The 16,176-nt window shown below is 43.4% G+C and overlaps 1 protein-coding gene across 1 annotated transcript in view; it reads left to right on the forward strand.

Annotated features, from left to right (window-relative positions):
* Window positions 1–13,525, forward strand: part of NTSR1 (neurotensin receptor 1) — a 108,275-nt gene extending 94,750 nt beyond the window's left edge. The window contains exons 3-4 of the mRNA XM_018559975.1: window positions 11,020–11,110; window positions 13,244–13,525. Of these exons, the coding sequence (XP_018415477.1) occupies window positions 11,020–11,110; window positions 13,244–13,496 (344 nt within the window). The 3' untranslated portion in view covers window positions 13,497–13,525. The remainder of the gene's footprint in view (window positions 1–11,019; window positions 11,111–13,243) is intronic.
* The last annotated feature ends 2,651 nt before the right edge of the window (window positions 13,526–16,176 follow it).

A 16,176-nucleotide genomic window follows, 5' to 3' on the forward strand; every position in this document is an offset into this window, starting at 1 on the left:
GACTGATCTGCTCTTGTGCATCACTTAGCGGCATTCAAGCTAAGCAGTCTTGGAGCACTGCCTCCTAATCCCTCACTGCTGACCACCCTGTAATATGGATCCTGCTGAATGCTGAACTCTGTGCAAACAGCTAAATACACAGATGGCATATGGGAGCTGTTTTACCTGTGATAGGATTTGTGTTCTGTCCATCCACTTCTGAGATTTACATATCTCCAGCAGAGCCCTCTCTGGCAGGACAGGAGACATATTTTTTTCCTGCTGAAGTATATAACATACATATACATAGGCCTTCTCCCCATACTGTTTCCCCCTCCCAATACTTGACTGGCCAGTGAAAGGAACAGCAGCAAAGATGTGTTGAGCTCATGCCAGCACTCTGCTCTTTCCTCATATCAGCATGCCCCTTGATAGCACTTGAGCACTGTAACACACCTGCAGCTTTCTGATTACGTAGTTTGCGGATAGAGTTTAAAATTACAAAATGGCCTTCGAGTTTTCCTGATTTCTGGGAACTTTTTGAATATATATATATGTGGTCAGAGTCTGGACACGAACATGCATGACAAACCTACGTACCGCGGCCTCAGGTGTGCCTTGGCCGCATAAGACAATATGCCTAAAAGGGGGCATACTGAAGAAGGTGTATTGTAAAAAAGGGTATGGGTGGGTGGGAGACCTGAAAACCCCGCCGACAGGTGAGTGAAGAAACGAGGGCGTATTTAACAGCCAGCCTCCTCCCACAAATTCAGACTAGCTAATAGCTAGCCTTCTTACATATGAATGCTATGGGTACTAGGGTTCAGCATTGGGGGTAAGAGGCTGTAAGCACTTTAGATACTGATTACAGCACATATCTCTTTTTTGTTTTCAAATTAATTTTTCAGAAAGAATGCCATAACAGAGGCCGTAACTTACAGGGGTACAGGTACTCTTATAAACAAGATCACACAGGGACTTGTGTACACACATACCTATGCACAAACACACACAGACACACAAAGGTTGAACTTGATGGACCTGTGTCTTTATTCAACCTCAAATACTGTGTAACTATGTAACAGAGTAAGACAAGTAGAGAAAGCATAAGTATGCGTATAAAAGCAAACGAACAGATAATAGAGAATGTAATCCAAAAAAACAGAACATAGTCAAAAATAATATATGAAACCCTATATGGGCTTCCACATTCCATCCTAACCACCAAAACATTATAGAGAGACCCCAGGCGTAGGTTCTTCCCCGATCCCCTCTCCAACACATGCAAGGCAAGGCAAGACTACAGAAGAGAAGAAAAGAAAAGAAGATTAAAAAAAGTCAAAAAAGACAGCACGTATCTCTTTAAAGCAACTGTGCCCAATCCAAATTAAATCTAAAATCCGTTTTCAATATATATTTTTGCCGTAGATTTTTTAGTTATTTAAGAAATTGTTAGACAGACACACACATTCCCTGGCGAGAGCGGCAATGCAGCATGCATGAGATGGCGCTATTCTTTCCGTATCCATACAGATTGCAAGTTCTTCAGAATCTCTTTATAATAGCCAAGGTGAGATGTGGTAAATTGGCATAGGAGGCCATCCAGTAGCTTGTCCTTACCGTGCCCATCTCGAAAAGGGACGGATGCTTGTAGTAGGGACCAGAAGAAAGTACCTGACTCTCTGAAATGTAAGTGGCTCAGCCTCAGCTGACTCTCTAGTGCTGTCGTATTGGACGGCTGTAACATAAATATCTGCTCCATGTGAGTCTATGTAGATCTCTTGGGAGCAATGGTGGCTGGCTTCTAATGTAGGTGGAACGGCAGAACAAACCTACGGAGGTTTCCTGCTGAGCACAAGAGCAGAGCAGCTCACAAAGTAGTAGACCTTTCTGACAATTCCTGTGCTTAGGCCAGTCAACAGGATGTACAACAAACTGTAACATGAACATATGTGAGCTCTGCAAATCCTCAATATCCCATTATACTAAACCGCTCATACACTCAATTAAGTTTTTTATGTTTCCACAGATGACTTCTTTTCTTATGTTTTCTGCTGACAGCCCCATTATTTGTCAGTGACATTTATTATTAGGACCCCGCTTCAGCTGGCTGACACATACTGATATATCTCTACGCCATCAGACTTGATACCCCGCTCACGTGTTATGTGCTACTGAGCCAGAAAAATGACATTTCTCTGCACTGATAAAGTGGCGAGAAGAATCCAGGCATAACCGGTAATATTCTTTTTATATTGAGATGCTGCCGCATAGATTGGAATGTCATTTGAAGGTGGTCTAATGCAGGCCTCCTGTTCTGTTTTATGTGTTTTTAATCACTCCATCGATGTGCTTGTTGCAGCCTGCGCCGCTGTGCCATTTAAAGTCAAATTTCAGTCCAGTCACTGCTGTAATGTACCAGACTACCCTAGACTTAATGATCTGGGAACCCCTGCTAGTGATGCAATAGAGGAATTCCTAAACACAACCACTGCAGGCTCCCTGATATTATATATAAAGCCTGGTTTAGAATAAAATGTCTTGAAAGTGATTGGTGATACAGAAAGCAGAACAAGAGAGAAGGTTACAGCACCTACTTTAGGAAGTTCTTTCCCTGTGGCCCTGGGAGGTGCTGTCTAGATTCTCACTGCATTAGATTACAGAAATCAAGCGATTTTAGCACTTGTATAGGGATGGGCGAATCTGTCCAGGTTTGATTCCCTAAGAGTTTAGCAAAACCTGTTTCAAATTCAGCGAACTCGAGCTTAGCAGTGAAGTCTACAGTGTTGGGGGGTGAATCCTATGTAGAGATCACCCCTGAAGGTTCCACTGGATGAATTGGGCCCTCCTAGCCTGTCTAGGGTTTACAGTTCCATTGATGCCCCAAAAGCACCTACTGACATTGCAGTGATGACCGATTTCCACACAGATATGATGCTTGAGGAACATTTCTTAAAGAACTTTGGGAGGGTGGTTTAGGGCACAGGACACCCAGGATTTAGCAGACTCCAAGGACAAAGTACTTCACAGCCTTCACAGACAGAGGACCTTTAAGCTAACTTGGCAATCTGTGTCTTGAGCTCCTGGCTGTAAAGTTCCTGGCGTTATAGCTACTAGTCCATTGAAGAAATCACCAATCTTCAGCAGAGGACCAGCTGCTCAGGCTCCTCATACATGCTGAAGTTGCTCTATGCTATCCCCATCCTCAGCTTCCCTCACTGAGCCTCAGTCCCAGGCCTCAGACTGAGCACATGGTCACCTCCCTAGACAGCAGGCCTAGAAATGTCTGGCAATCCATAGCATCACTCCCCCAAGCTACAGCCCAGGGGGAGTCTCAACTTCCCAAGGTCATTCCTGAACATTCATAGTTCTGTTGAAAACTCCAATTTCTCGAGAGCTTCAATGACGTCACGTCCGGTTGACTCCCCAGTCCGGTTGACTCTATATGGCCGACACTTGCCTGACTCTGGCGGCCACATTGAGTGGGGAAACTCAGATTAATAACGTGCTGAATTAGTCTGACCCTAGTTGATTATAATACTTTATTGCTGTCTGGTGTGTATATAGGGAAATATCGCGGGTGGCACACGCACACCAGAGCCAACTCATCCATACCTCTTACTGGGAAGTCAACCGGACGCGCCGTCATTGGAGATCTCTAGAAATTTGAGTTTTTCGACAAAACCAAGGGCAAGGTAGATACAAACATTCCTCACTCTAATGAATGCAGCCTCCCACACTATTACCAAAGTCTATGGACCCATTGCACTCCTGACCGCTTGCTTCACAAGAATCCGATGCAGTAGTAGTCAACTGATGGCAACCATTACATGCATAGGTAGAACCAGGGACACCGGCACTCCAAATGCAGTTCAAACATGTTTTGCCAAAGGAAGGGGATCCTGTGAGACCCCGAAACATTACACCAGTGTGATATGCTGCATCTACATCAATAAATAGATGCATTTGAACTGCATTTAGAGTGCTGGTGTCCCTGTTTCTACCCACAATATTACCAGGGACACTCCTCAGCAGAAGGCAGAAGCAAACTCTCACCAGAGCTTAGGAGAGACAGCAGAAAGCCGAACTATCAAATCAGAATCAGAATGAATACAGTCTGAGAGCTTCTAAATTTAAAATGTACCACTGCTTAAGGCAGGGTGGCTACACCTGTAATTAAACTCTATCCATTTTAAGGGCTAATCAGCAAACTACTGTAACAAAGGCATGGGAAGCTCAGAAGTGCCATGGGGGGACCTCCAAAATTCTAACTTGATAGCAGGCAAAAGAAGCAGATATAACAAAACACGTTCAATGGTATATTTAACAGTTTTTTCAATCTGTCAGCGCTTAGCAGGGATCCATGCGATAACTGGAGGTTTCTTTCCAAAGTCTTATACCTCAATGAACTTGCACCAAAGGAGCTGCCGTTCTCAATCAGGTTGGGTACCCACAAAGCCCATGCAAAAGACAAAAATGGAACAGCGCCTTTTCTTCATGCATTAATACTTTAATAAACAAACATTTTTTTGTGAGTATATACCTGTTTTTTAAAAATGTTTGATTTATTAAAGTGTTAATGCACGAAGGGAAGGCGCTGTTCCATTTTTGCCTTTGATATATTTAACAGACCAAAAGAGAACATATGCTTTACATTTCCTTCCACATCCATCTGCTACAGCTATGACGAGGATGTCTTACTTTCACTTTGGCTCTTCCATTACCTTTTTTGTATATTAAATGTTTATTGAGATTATTCAACATGTAACACGTAGACAAGGGAACAGTATTAGACAATAACATATCTTCCATTATCATTTAAATTCAGAAATTACATTCAAAACAAAATGAGGTGGCTGATTCAGCCCACCGGGGTCTGCCCGTGTCTGAAATATTAGCTTCAGGCCGACCTCCCATTGAGCACAGATTTAAACAATTGCTATATAGGAGTAATATCTCTGCCACAGTTCGTGTCAAGGAGCAAGCCAACATTACTCTAGACGAGGCAGTGGCTAGACTAGTTTGTGCTGTAGTTAAATCATATTGGTGAACTAAGGGATTTACTGGCAGACTGGATAATGAGAAAATTGAATTTTCAGTTACTCTCCGTGATATGAAAAATTATGACGATCAGTGACATGAAGAGGGAAGCGGCGCCTTGACTTTTCACATCTCTCTATCTCAGTGTTATAACGAGAGCTCAGTTGGGGATTGCACTGCGTCTACAAGTCACAGACTGGAGAGCATGGCTCAGGGACTGACAAGATGGAAGCAGTCAGCTTATACAAAAGGTAGAATCCCGCTGTACCACACAGATGGGATATTAATTCCTTCAACGTGCCACAAAGCAGGGGAAATGCTAGGATGTCTTGATCCGCAGTAAACCTGGCTCTTTTCTTAGCATCCTCTGAGATCTTGCAGAATTTATAGGGTTTGTGTTTTATTGGCCACGAGTTAATTGCTTCCCGTTTAAAAATAATTCATCTGCAGTCGCCTTTTTTTTTACGGAAAGGAAAAGGCTGACAAATTGGTTGCGACGAGAGTCAAGCCTAAAAGGTTCAGGGAATATTAAGAGGAATTGATTATGCAGATTAATAGACTTAAAGGAGAACTTTACAGATGCCGCAGTATACCGCGAGCTATAGCTCGCGGTATACTGAGATGCCGCAGCTGAAGCGGATCCCGACAATTATGTCTGGATCCGCCCAGCTGCGTGAGTGACAGCTGGCTCTGCCTATCTAGAGTCAGAGCCGTCTGTACCCGCCCCCTCCCCCGTCTGTTCCGCCAGTCAGCGCTGGAGGATCGGAGCGGGGAGGGGGGAATCCAGCCCCTCCCCTATCACGGCAGAGAGCTGTGACAGGATCGAGAAGTGACCGAATGCCGGTATGTGTTCGCTCACTTCCCGATCTACTGAGCCGACCTGTGACAGTCTCATTGTCACAGGTCGGCTAGAACTATGAGGTGAGTGAAAAGCACTCACCTCATAGTTCTCCTTTAAGCTGCGCACAATGGATCTCTGGGAAGAAGAGAGGCAGCTTTTGCTGGCAAATGTACACTTGCCTTTTCGAGAACATCAAAGCGTACAGTCACTGGGCGACGGGTAAATGGTGGACAACAACAGGCTGTCACTAAGGAATATTAAAAATTTTCTGAGCTTTAGAAACCATGTTGACACAGCGGAGCCCCAAAAATGAATAAGATACACTGTGATTTCTTTAAATGTGAGCATACATGAATATAAATGATAATTGTGGTCATTAATTTGGGTTTTCTTAAGCCTAAATTCCTCGTTACACCTTTACTATTCTTTGACATATTTATTGTGTGTTATTTAATTCATTTTGTTCTGTTCTTCAAGGCCCTTTTCAGATTTTATTGGCCAACTGTATATCATAATACCATGACATACTATTATACCATTATACCAAGAGATCCATGGAACCAGCTAATCTGACTGCAGTGCATAGTTACAGTGAAAGTGCGGCACACTTTATCCTCAGTAGAGAAACAAAATAGTAAAAGAGTAAATTAAATGAGTAAATAATGTTTCCATTAAGCTTCATCTGTATAATGGTAGATTAAAGGCAGCTATAAAGACCTAAATGGTCTGCAGCAATAAAGACCTAAATAGGACCATTAAAGGCAATGCAAATAAAAGGCCTCTACTCCTCGGCCTAAGCATTTGATCATGTGGACCTTGCGGTAGGGGCAGATCTGGTTCGGGAAATGGTGTGAACCTGTACAGTTCCAGCGCATTCCAGACCAGACAAAATGAGACATGCAGTATTTTTCTGGCCTGGTCTGGAACGGACTGCGCTACAATACGAGTGGCAACGCGGCAGCCAGAGGATCGGCTACTATTGCGTTGCCTCTACAGAAACGGGGGGCATGGAAATGTCAGGATTAACCAGGTATTTACAAAAAGTGGGGGAAAAAACAGGACAGAAAGCTTCGGCACACAAGTAGGGGACATACTGGACATAACGATCATTAATAAGCACTATAAATCAGCATAAGTGAGATTTAATGACACTTTAAGGGGGTTGCAGGGCAATGGAAAATCTTTTTTTGACTGTGTCCACTTTAACGCCCTTCTTCACCATCTTTCTTTTCTTTGTAACCGTATCACCCAGCTAGTGCACCCCTAAAATGCTCTAAGCTAATCTTCAAAGGTCACTGAATGTGTGTGCACACCTATCAGTTACTGAAGCATTACAAGACTATAGACCAAATGGAAAAGGCTGCCTGAGTCTGTAGAAATACTAAATTGTACGTTCTCATGAACAGGACCCTCCTAACCCTCCTGTATTGAAATTGTATTGTAACTGTACTGTCTTCCTCCATTCTACCTAGCGCTGTGCAAACTGTTGGCGCTATATAAATCCTGAATAATAATAATCATATAAAAAATATAGGGCTTGTATACAGAAAATTCATCATAAAGGAGGTTTCTTCTCTTTGCTTCTCTCTTGCTTTATACTGGGCAAAAAAACATTTGCAATGTATTCCCGACACTAGATGGAGCCGTAGAGCAAAAGATTTCCTATGCTCCTCGGGTTCATCTAGTGGCCTAAATGGCATTTGCCCAGTGAATGGCTTGTCAAGAGATTTATAAATCTGCTCCATTAGTGTATCCAACACACTTTGGTGTATGTTAACAGGGGTGTCCCTACCCTTTTCGCTGCCTGTAGGGGTGGTGGTGGTGCACGTTAACGGGGGGGTTCAGGGGTTGTGGTGTGGTCTCGGGCTCCAGCTCTGTCCGGTGTCTTGCCAGGCTCACTGACGTCACTGGTTGGCAGGAGTTGGGCAGGACACCAGCCATAGCATCCTTCTCAGCTGCTGGCCAACCAGTGACGTCAGTGAGCTAGGCAGAATGCCGGCTAGAGTGTTACAGGTAACTAAGAGCTCTGGCCAGAAAGAGGATGGCAGGTGTGCCTCCACATGAACCAGTGAGATGCCTCTGGCGGTGACTGCTTCAGGCTGCCTTATTATAGGGATGGCCCAGTATGTGACAGTCACACTCACAGCTGATAAGTTCCGCATATAAGGCAACTATGCACTGTCAATGGCCACAATTGCGGCACATGCCAGCATCTTGTAGGTCTTATAGGCAAGGTAAGATACAATAGATATCCCACTAGCACTGTGTAGCCATTTCTGGCAGCGTTTCAGCAGGTGTGTTTACAGAAGAATATAAAGTAAGCCCCTGTGTCAGGGGTGGCAAACACAAGGCCCGCGGGCCGAATCCGGCCCATGTTATCCTTTGTTACAAATCAAGCTAAACACAGGTTGATGTTTCTACAGTATATGGAACAACAGATGGTGTGTGAGGTGCATCTGGTCTTGGGATTGGATTACATTGTTCCAGGTGGTGCTGTAGAGAGGCAAACTACATAATCACATTTGTTACAGCAACAAAGCTGTTTCTGCAATAACAAGGAATGGACGGTGATGTATCTCCTGGGATTCAATTCGTTACAGTCAGCAGCCACTTGTGAAACTTGTAAATATGGCCACAAAAGCCTATCGCGCCTAGACAGTGTGGTATTCCCAGCTAGACTGTGTTAACCACTTAAGGCATATGTAAACTCAATCAGTAAATCAGTTTTAATGTGCCAAAAGGGGAGCTGTGGTGTATTTTCAAATACGTTTTCATGTGACCGAGGTATTGAAACAAGACAGAAATTTGAAGAGATACAGAACACAAGCAACGTGTACTAATACCAAGCAAGAAGAACTGTCTGCATATGTAAAAGTTAAACAGGCCTGTGTAGAGGAGTGTTGGGGCTTCCACTTACATTTAAGTATGGCAGGGCGACAAGGGGAGCTCTCTGCAGAGCTGGAGAGACTTTGAATCTTGATTGGGCAAACTAACATAGAAGGGCTTGATGTGGAGGCTATTTAACAAATCCTCCACAAGAGAGGGGCACATGCAGGGGTGTCAGGACAATTTTCACTTCCTAAGGCAGAGGGAGGAGGATGGGTGTGGTGTGGGCGGTGCATGTTACGGAGGGGTGTCGGGGGAGAAGGTTGCATGGTACCTCTGTTTGGCATCCCACCCAGCTCACTAAGGTCACTGGTTGCCAGGAGTTGGGCAGAACGTCAGCCAGGGTGTCCCACTCAGCTCCTGGCAACAGAGCATCACAGGTTGCTAAGAGCTCTTACCCAAAGAGACACTGCCTAAAGCAACCACCTCAAGCTCCCTCATTATAAGTACGGCCCTTGGACATGGACGCTTAGTGAGCAGAATAAACCTGGGTGGCAGGGTGCAGACAGGTCTTGGAGCATCTGCATTCTACACAAAGTCAGTGCAGTTACTCTCACTAGATCAGTGAAGAAATCTAATAATAGCACACAGAGTCTGCAACTGGCCAGAAAGGCCCGGATATAGGACAATGGCATAGGCGTCACATGACAGGGTTGAAGGGGTGCGTGACTTGAGGATAAGGGAGTAGAACATAGAAAATATCTTACTTGATTTGTGAATGGGGTCTCAGGTAGGAGGGGTCTTCTGTGCCTGGGAGGAGCAGGGCGGGGGCATTCTCAGACTGACCAGCGTCCGAAAAGTTTCCAGACAGTAGCGGTGGGTCCCCTCTGAATAACCCTTGTCATGTTTGTTATCCAACAGCTAGTCAGTGAAGACATGGAGCAAAAAGGCAGACAGAGGAGAGATCCGTACTTGGAGGACAAGGGCAATTGTTAGAAAAGAAGGTGGGAACATACATAGTGGGGAGGGGTGGCATCCAATCTAGAGCTGCAGCTAACGATTATTTTCAAAATCGATTAGTTAGCCGATTATTAAGTTCGATTAATCGGTTAATCGGATAAACAATAAAATACATTTTAAAAAATGGCTCCAGTGATGGACTACTAGTTTGTATTGAGATTGTAGTCCATCACAGGAGCAAGCTTGGAGCGGACAGTGCGTGAATTAACATCTTCTCATTAATTGGGACATCTCACCACTGGAGTACCCAAAAGTTGTAAGAAGCCAGTACAAGAATGCATTTGAATATCAGTTTAAAGTGGAGATGACCTTGAATAACTAATAAGATAAAACCCTTTCCTTATATTTTAGGCTTTGCAGTCTAGAGCCTATGAGCTAAGCCAAGTAGCCTTAGTGATTAGCATAACAGGCAATATCATATGTCTTTATAAATATGCTGGAAGCTTTCCCAGACAGAGGATCAGTGGAATGCACAAATCTATAACAGAGAATAATAAAGTAACCCTTAACGAGGCTTCATTAAATAGAGTCAGGCCTATATATTAAGAATATGTGTTTTTTATAGATCCTTCGCACCTCATGCATAAAAAGTGTCCAGATGGGACTTCGATCAATTAACCTCTGGCACTTTGTCAGCATAACTTATAAAGTTAGAAGTTATCTGACTGGTTGCTTTGGACAAAAGTTGATAAAAAAAGATACATATTCTTCCAGGCCTCTAACAGTCAGGCACATCTAGAAGATATGAAAAGAGCTGAATGTAAATTCTTCTTGTTCCTTCTTCTTGTTCCTTTTTCCTGTTCCTTTTTCCTGTTCCTTTTTCTTGTTACTTCTTCTTCCTCCTTCTTCTTCCTTCTTTTTGTTTCTTCTTCCTTCTTCTTCTTCCTCCTTCTTCCGCGTTCCTTCTTCTTCCTCCTTCTTCTTCCTTCTTTTTGTTTCTTCTTCCTTCTTCTTCTTCCTCCTTCCTTCTTCTTCCGCTTTCCTTCTTCTTCTTCCCTTCTTCTTCCACCTTCCTTCTTCCGCCTTCCTTCTTCTTCCTCCCTTCTTCTTCCACCTTCCTTCTTCCACCTTCCTTCTTCTTCTTTCTATTCCCATGATGCACTGAGAGGTTTCCCTGTTATGCATGGTAAGCTGCCAGCTCCAATGAAGGAATCACACAAAGAACAAATTCCGGGTATCAGATGCAGGTCCCTATATTAGCGGTTCTATTCCAGTGAAAAGATAGTTGGCTGTATTTGTAGATTTCAGAACTTCAATAAACTATTAAACAGTATGCTCAGTTTCCATATGATAATGTCCTTCTCTTTTTACAGGCGTGGTAGTTATTGCGTTCGTTGTCTGCTGGCTTCCATATCACGTGAGGCGACTGATGTTTTGTTATGTCCCGGAGGAGCTTTGGACAGAGTGAGTAAAGCATTATGTCTACCCCAAGTATTATTTAGGCTGAACGCTAACTATAATCAAAAGTTACCCTTGCAGTAGGGCTTCCCCCACTCTTCAATGGTTAAATCGTGGTTTTGGTCTAAGGGGAACATAAGCAGCAGTTTTACTTACCTTATCCCTCACTCCCCCAGCAGCTGACACTGTTCTTTTCTCTACAACACTCTGGGTTGTGGGCAGGCCCTCTATGTCCTCATTCAAAATGTGGGACTGCTGGTCCTGCATTGTATGTGATGACATCAGAATGCCTATGACTGACGTAGCAGCTAAGAGAACTGGCTTCAAGAGCAGCAGTCGTGCAGCTTGGAGGAAGCCTATGGGAGCGAGGGCTAAGGTAAATAAAACTGCTTGTTATGTTACCCCTAGACAAAAACAAGCATTTAACCCTTGCCTTACCGCAAGAGTAACATTTGATCTTTCCTGGAGTTCAGCTTTAATCTTTATAATTACTATGATCACTTGTGTACTTATGTTGTCCCAAGAAGTACAGCTCTGTATCATGACTATATATAAATAATGGTATATGTAAAACCCAATAAAGTGAGGGACCCCTTTGCTGCACAATTTATACTGCATTGACCAAAAGATGTTGTTGCCTACTAGAGTCTTTGCTTACAGACTATAAGATAGAACACCCAGGGAAGTTATAGTATCATTCACAAGGACTGTTGCAATGATGAGCTGTGACATGCCAGACACATTTTCTGTAGGCTGCAGAGCATGGTATCTATATAAGGAAGCAATCTTCTGCTATAATGGTGTGCCATTTATTCGGTAAAGGGACTGCTTATGATCAGAGACAGGGCAGAGTGCTGAGAAACAGAGGAACCTGAACTTTGGAAGCTGTGCCACAAAAGGCAAGCAAAGAACAAATGACGATTAACCAGTATTGCCTGGGAGCTCCCTGCAGCTGATATTTGCCACATTACTTACGCTGTGATCCATATTTTGTCTCCATGTGGAGATGGCCATCCTAGTGAAGGAGCAGAGCTTTGCACACTCGTGTTAGAGCTGCAACCCTAAACACTAGTAAACTAATGGTGGGGAATATTAAAGAAGAGACGAAGAATGCACAGATGTCAAGATTGAATGAAACAGAAGCAGGGAGATCCTTGTGCTGCAGGTCCATGGATATAGCTTTCTCTCCAGCAATGAGAACAGTGAACAACACCGTAGTAACTTTACCAAATCTCACTCCAAATCTGATCAGACTATCAGTGAGAGGCAGCAGAGGGTTAGATGATCTGACACTGCAGATATACAGCTATGATGCTTTAGGACAGGTACCTAAGGTGTCACGATCTGGATCAGGCTCGGAGTCCAGTAGCTGAAACAGCAGTAAAAGTCGTAGTCAAACAGGCCGAGTTCGGTACACAAGCAGACGGTAGTAGTATAGGAGCAGGCAGAAGCGTAGCCAGAGATCAAGCCGAGGCCAGTAGCCAAAAGGTATCAGGTATGAAATGGAAGACGATGAGAGTAGTCGGTGAATCAGCAGCCAAAGGTCGGTACACGGGTAGCAGTATGAGCAGATTGTATCACAGGAGGAGCAAGGAAGCAAGATATTGGCAGGAGCACAATGATCTGGCAAACAGGAAGTGCAGAGGCATGGCTTCAATAGGAAGTTCAAGGGAAGAGCAAGGAGTTCAGAATTCAGCAGAAACTAGGTTTCGCTGAGGATTACACAGGAGAGCAGGCAAGGAGCTATCCAAGGTTCTAAGGTGGCTCAGCAGGTAGAACCACTGTGAGCTAAGGCATGGGGTACAGATCTGGTTCCGGACATAGGGATAGGAAGCACACTGCTTTTTTTAGGGGGAATACAAAAGAGAAGGTAAATTATTCAAGGTGCTGCTTATGCAGAGTTGACATGTCTACATGTTCCCTATGAGATAAATCTTTCTTTTTTCAGGTTCAGAGTTCAGGTTCACTTTAGGCTCCTTGGCCCTATTGCATATGTACTGAAGTTGCAATGTAACTTAATTTCCTTATGTTGGGATTTTGTAGTGAAGTCTGGGATTTTTACCTTTGAAATCATCAATGTCTTTCGCTTTGTGGATATTTTAAGTACTTCCCTTGATTCTTTGTTTTATTCTTCCACAGTGAACTCAATGACTTCTACCACTACTTCTACATGCTGACCAATGTCCTCTTCTATGTCAGCTCCACCGTTAACCCGATCCTTTATAATCTGGTGTCAGCAAACTTTCGGCAGATCTTTGTCTCCACCCTAAGTTTTTTATGCCCACCATGGAGAAGGAAGAAAAAGCACCCGGGTTTTAGCAGGAAGTCCAACAGCATCTCCAGCACCAACCACACATTTTCCACCCAAATCACCAGGGAGACTCCATACTGAAAACAAAGGAAATGTGTTATCCAGCACTTCCAAGACTTGTCTGTGTGTGTTTTCCAACATGAGTTTCATAAAGGCCTCCTTCTTTCATTCTTATCGTTCTCTGGCCCGTACTTGCCAGAATATGGTCTCCAAACATTAACACAACGAGAAGATAATTCTGTATATTTGAAAATATATTTTCACAAAACTGTATTCTTCGTGAGTTCTTGAGAGGCAGAGAGTCCACCTGGTGTTTTGGAAGTCCACCTGCTGATGTCCATATATTGAAAACCTATCATTGCAATGGTGGACTGACCATGGACAGTATTTCTGAACAGAGATCTTTAGTAGACAAGCATTGCACTGGTTCTTTCAGAGAAGGATGTTATAACTTGATGACTTTATTCTTATTATTTATTGTTGTTTTCTATGAATTTGGGAACATTGTAAAGGTGGTGGATGCTCCAATGAAAGAACTGACACCGTGCCTCCACAAGGAGTAGCAAAATTGAGAACTTCAAAGACCTTCTATTAGTGTTTATTTCACCTGTAACTTTAGAGAACATGATTCACTGTAAAGGAGGTTGGTAGGGAAGGCTGGCAGAACCCCAATCTTAAATATATAAGTTTTAGGGTACTTTGGAAGGTTGATATTCAGCTCCACCTACTGCAGCAGTTAAGTAATGGCTCTCATACCAGTGAAGTCGTTCATCTCCTATGTCACCAGACCACATTTAGGATCATTAAAGAAATGGTTCCACAGTGATATTCTGAGATACTAAATGACAGCTGAGCCTGTTAAATGTCCTTTATCATCAAACTCTAGGCAATCAGCTAAACAAACATTTTATATACACTGCCTGGTCCAAAAAAAGTCACACACTCTTTTATTTTTCATTGGACTCCCTTTAGCTTTGATTACGGCATGCATTTACCATGGCATTGTTTTGATAAGCTTACGCAATGTCACAACATTTATTTCCATCCAGACTTGCAGTAATGTTTCCCCAAGATCTTGTAGTGATGATGGGAGAGTCGGAGCACTGTGTAAAGTCTTCTACAGAACATCCCAAAGATTCTCAATGGGGTTAAGGTCAGGACTCTGTGGTGGCCAATCCATGTGTGAAAATGACGTCTCACGCTCCCTGAACCACTCTTTAACAATAGGATCCCGATGAATCCTGGCATTGCCATCTTAGAATATGCCCAATGTGCCATCAGGGAAGAGAAAATCCATTGATGGAAAAACCTGATCATTCAGTATATTCAGGTAGGCAGCTGACCTCATTTTTTGGCACATAATGTTGCTGAAACTATACCTGGCCAACTGATGCAACCCCAGATCATAACACTGTCCAAAATCCAGTTGGTGTTTTTTTTTGTTTTTTTTGTGGCCAGGCAGTCTACATAAAGTGTATATAAACCTGCCGAATGAGTCCATATTCTGTGCATCCAGTTTTGAAATATTGGCAACCATGAGATAGCTCATTCAGAACTTCATTGCAGTAGCAGCACAGTCTGGTCAAGAATGCTGGATCAAACACACATTCACAGCTCATGGGCTAGAAACTGAAGCAGTAGTGCAATGATGAGGTCATGCCTCTTATCCTATCAGCATGCTCACTCTCAGCACAGCCTTATTAGCTCCTACCGTTGCCCCTCCCTCTCCCAATCTGCTGTACAAGAGTATAGAGAAGGCTTATATTAAAATAAATTAATTTGCATACAGTAGTTACATTTAAAAACACATCACTTTGTAATTAATAAGTAGCGACATTCACTGGTGTTTTATTTCTTTTTACTAGCTCTGCTTTAAAACATAAAACTTCCAATATAAACCGAAAGCTTCATGAATGGGAAAAAAGATCAGTATTGACCCTCCTACCCTCCTCCTTCACAGCATCAGGCTGACTTCACACAGGAGACCCTGCTGCTAGTGAAACATTGCCTGCGGCACAATGACACTGGGGATCTTTACACTTAGCTCTGTAAGATCGCTCTCTTGCTGGCTGAATCTCCCTCCCTTGTGATGGAGCAGCAAGTCAGCAACATCACGCTGGGCCTGCTAGAGAGGAAGCCATTCCATACAGACCGGCAAGAAGTGATGCTGGCGCAGGGCATTGCCTGTGTGACCTCAGCCTTGGGTTTGCTGGTGTGCTTTAGAATAGATATGTCCAGCATTGGTTGACACTGCGATTGATTCAATTGGAACTTTAACATCAACGTCAGAAATAAGTCACATTAAAAAAAAAAGAACGTATGGAAAAACTTTGTAGTACCTTCCTCCCCTTTGTGTGACAAGAATCAGAAGAAGAGCGTGTCCACATATAAACTTGTGAACAACTGTTATCAGTTTCAGGATTCTAAAAGGACTTGTCGGAACATTGACAGCTTGAATCGTAATGGTTGCTATCACAAGACAAAAACAATTTGTTCTTCTCCTCCCGTTTTTGTAAACCTTCACAGCGCAAAAAGCAATGCCGTGCTATAACATGTAGAGTCTGACCAAAAATCGGCCTTTCGGCAGTTTTATTCAGGATGAACGGATAATCAGTTTTGATTGGTTGCTGAGGGTTTCTGCATCACTGATAATGGCACCAAGGCCTCTAATTTCGAACGATCTTAAAAAGTAAGCGCTGTTTTTGAGCTGGACCGTGTTGTGTTAGATCAAACCGCAGCTGTCATTCTTCTGAGCAGGCTA

The sequence above is a fragment of the Nanorana parkeri genome, unplaced genomic scaffold (assembly GCF_000935625.1).
Source record: "Nanorana parkeri isolate BGI_ZX_2015 unplaced genomic scaffold, ASM93562v1 scaffold17, whole genome shotgun sequence".
Taxonomy (NCBI): domain Eukaryota; kingdom Metazoa; phylum Chordata; class Amphibia; order Anura; family Dicroglossidae; genus Nanorana; species Nanorana parkeri.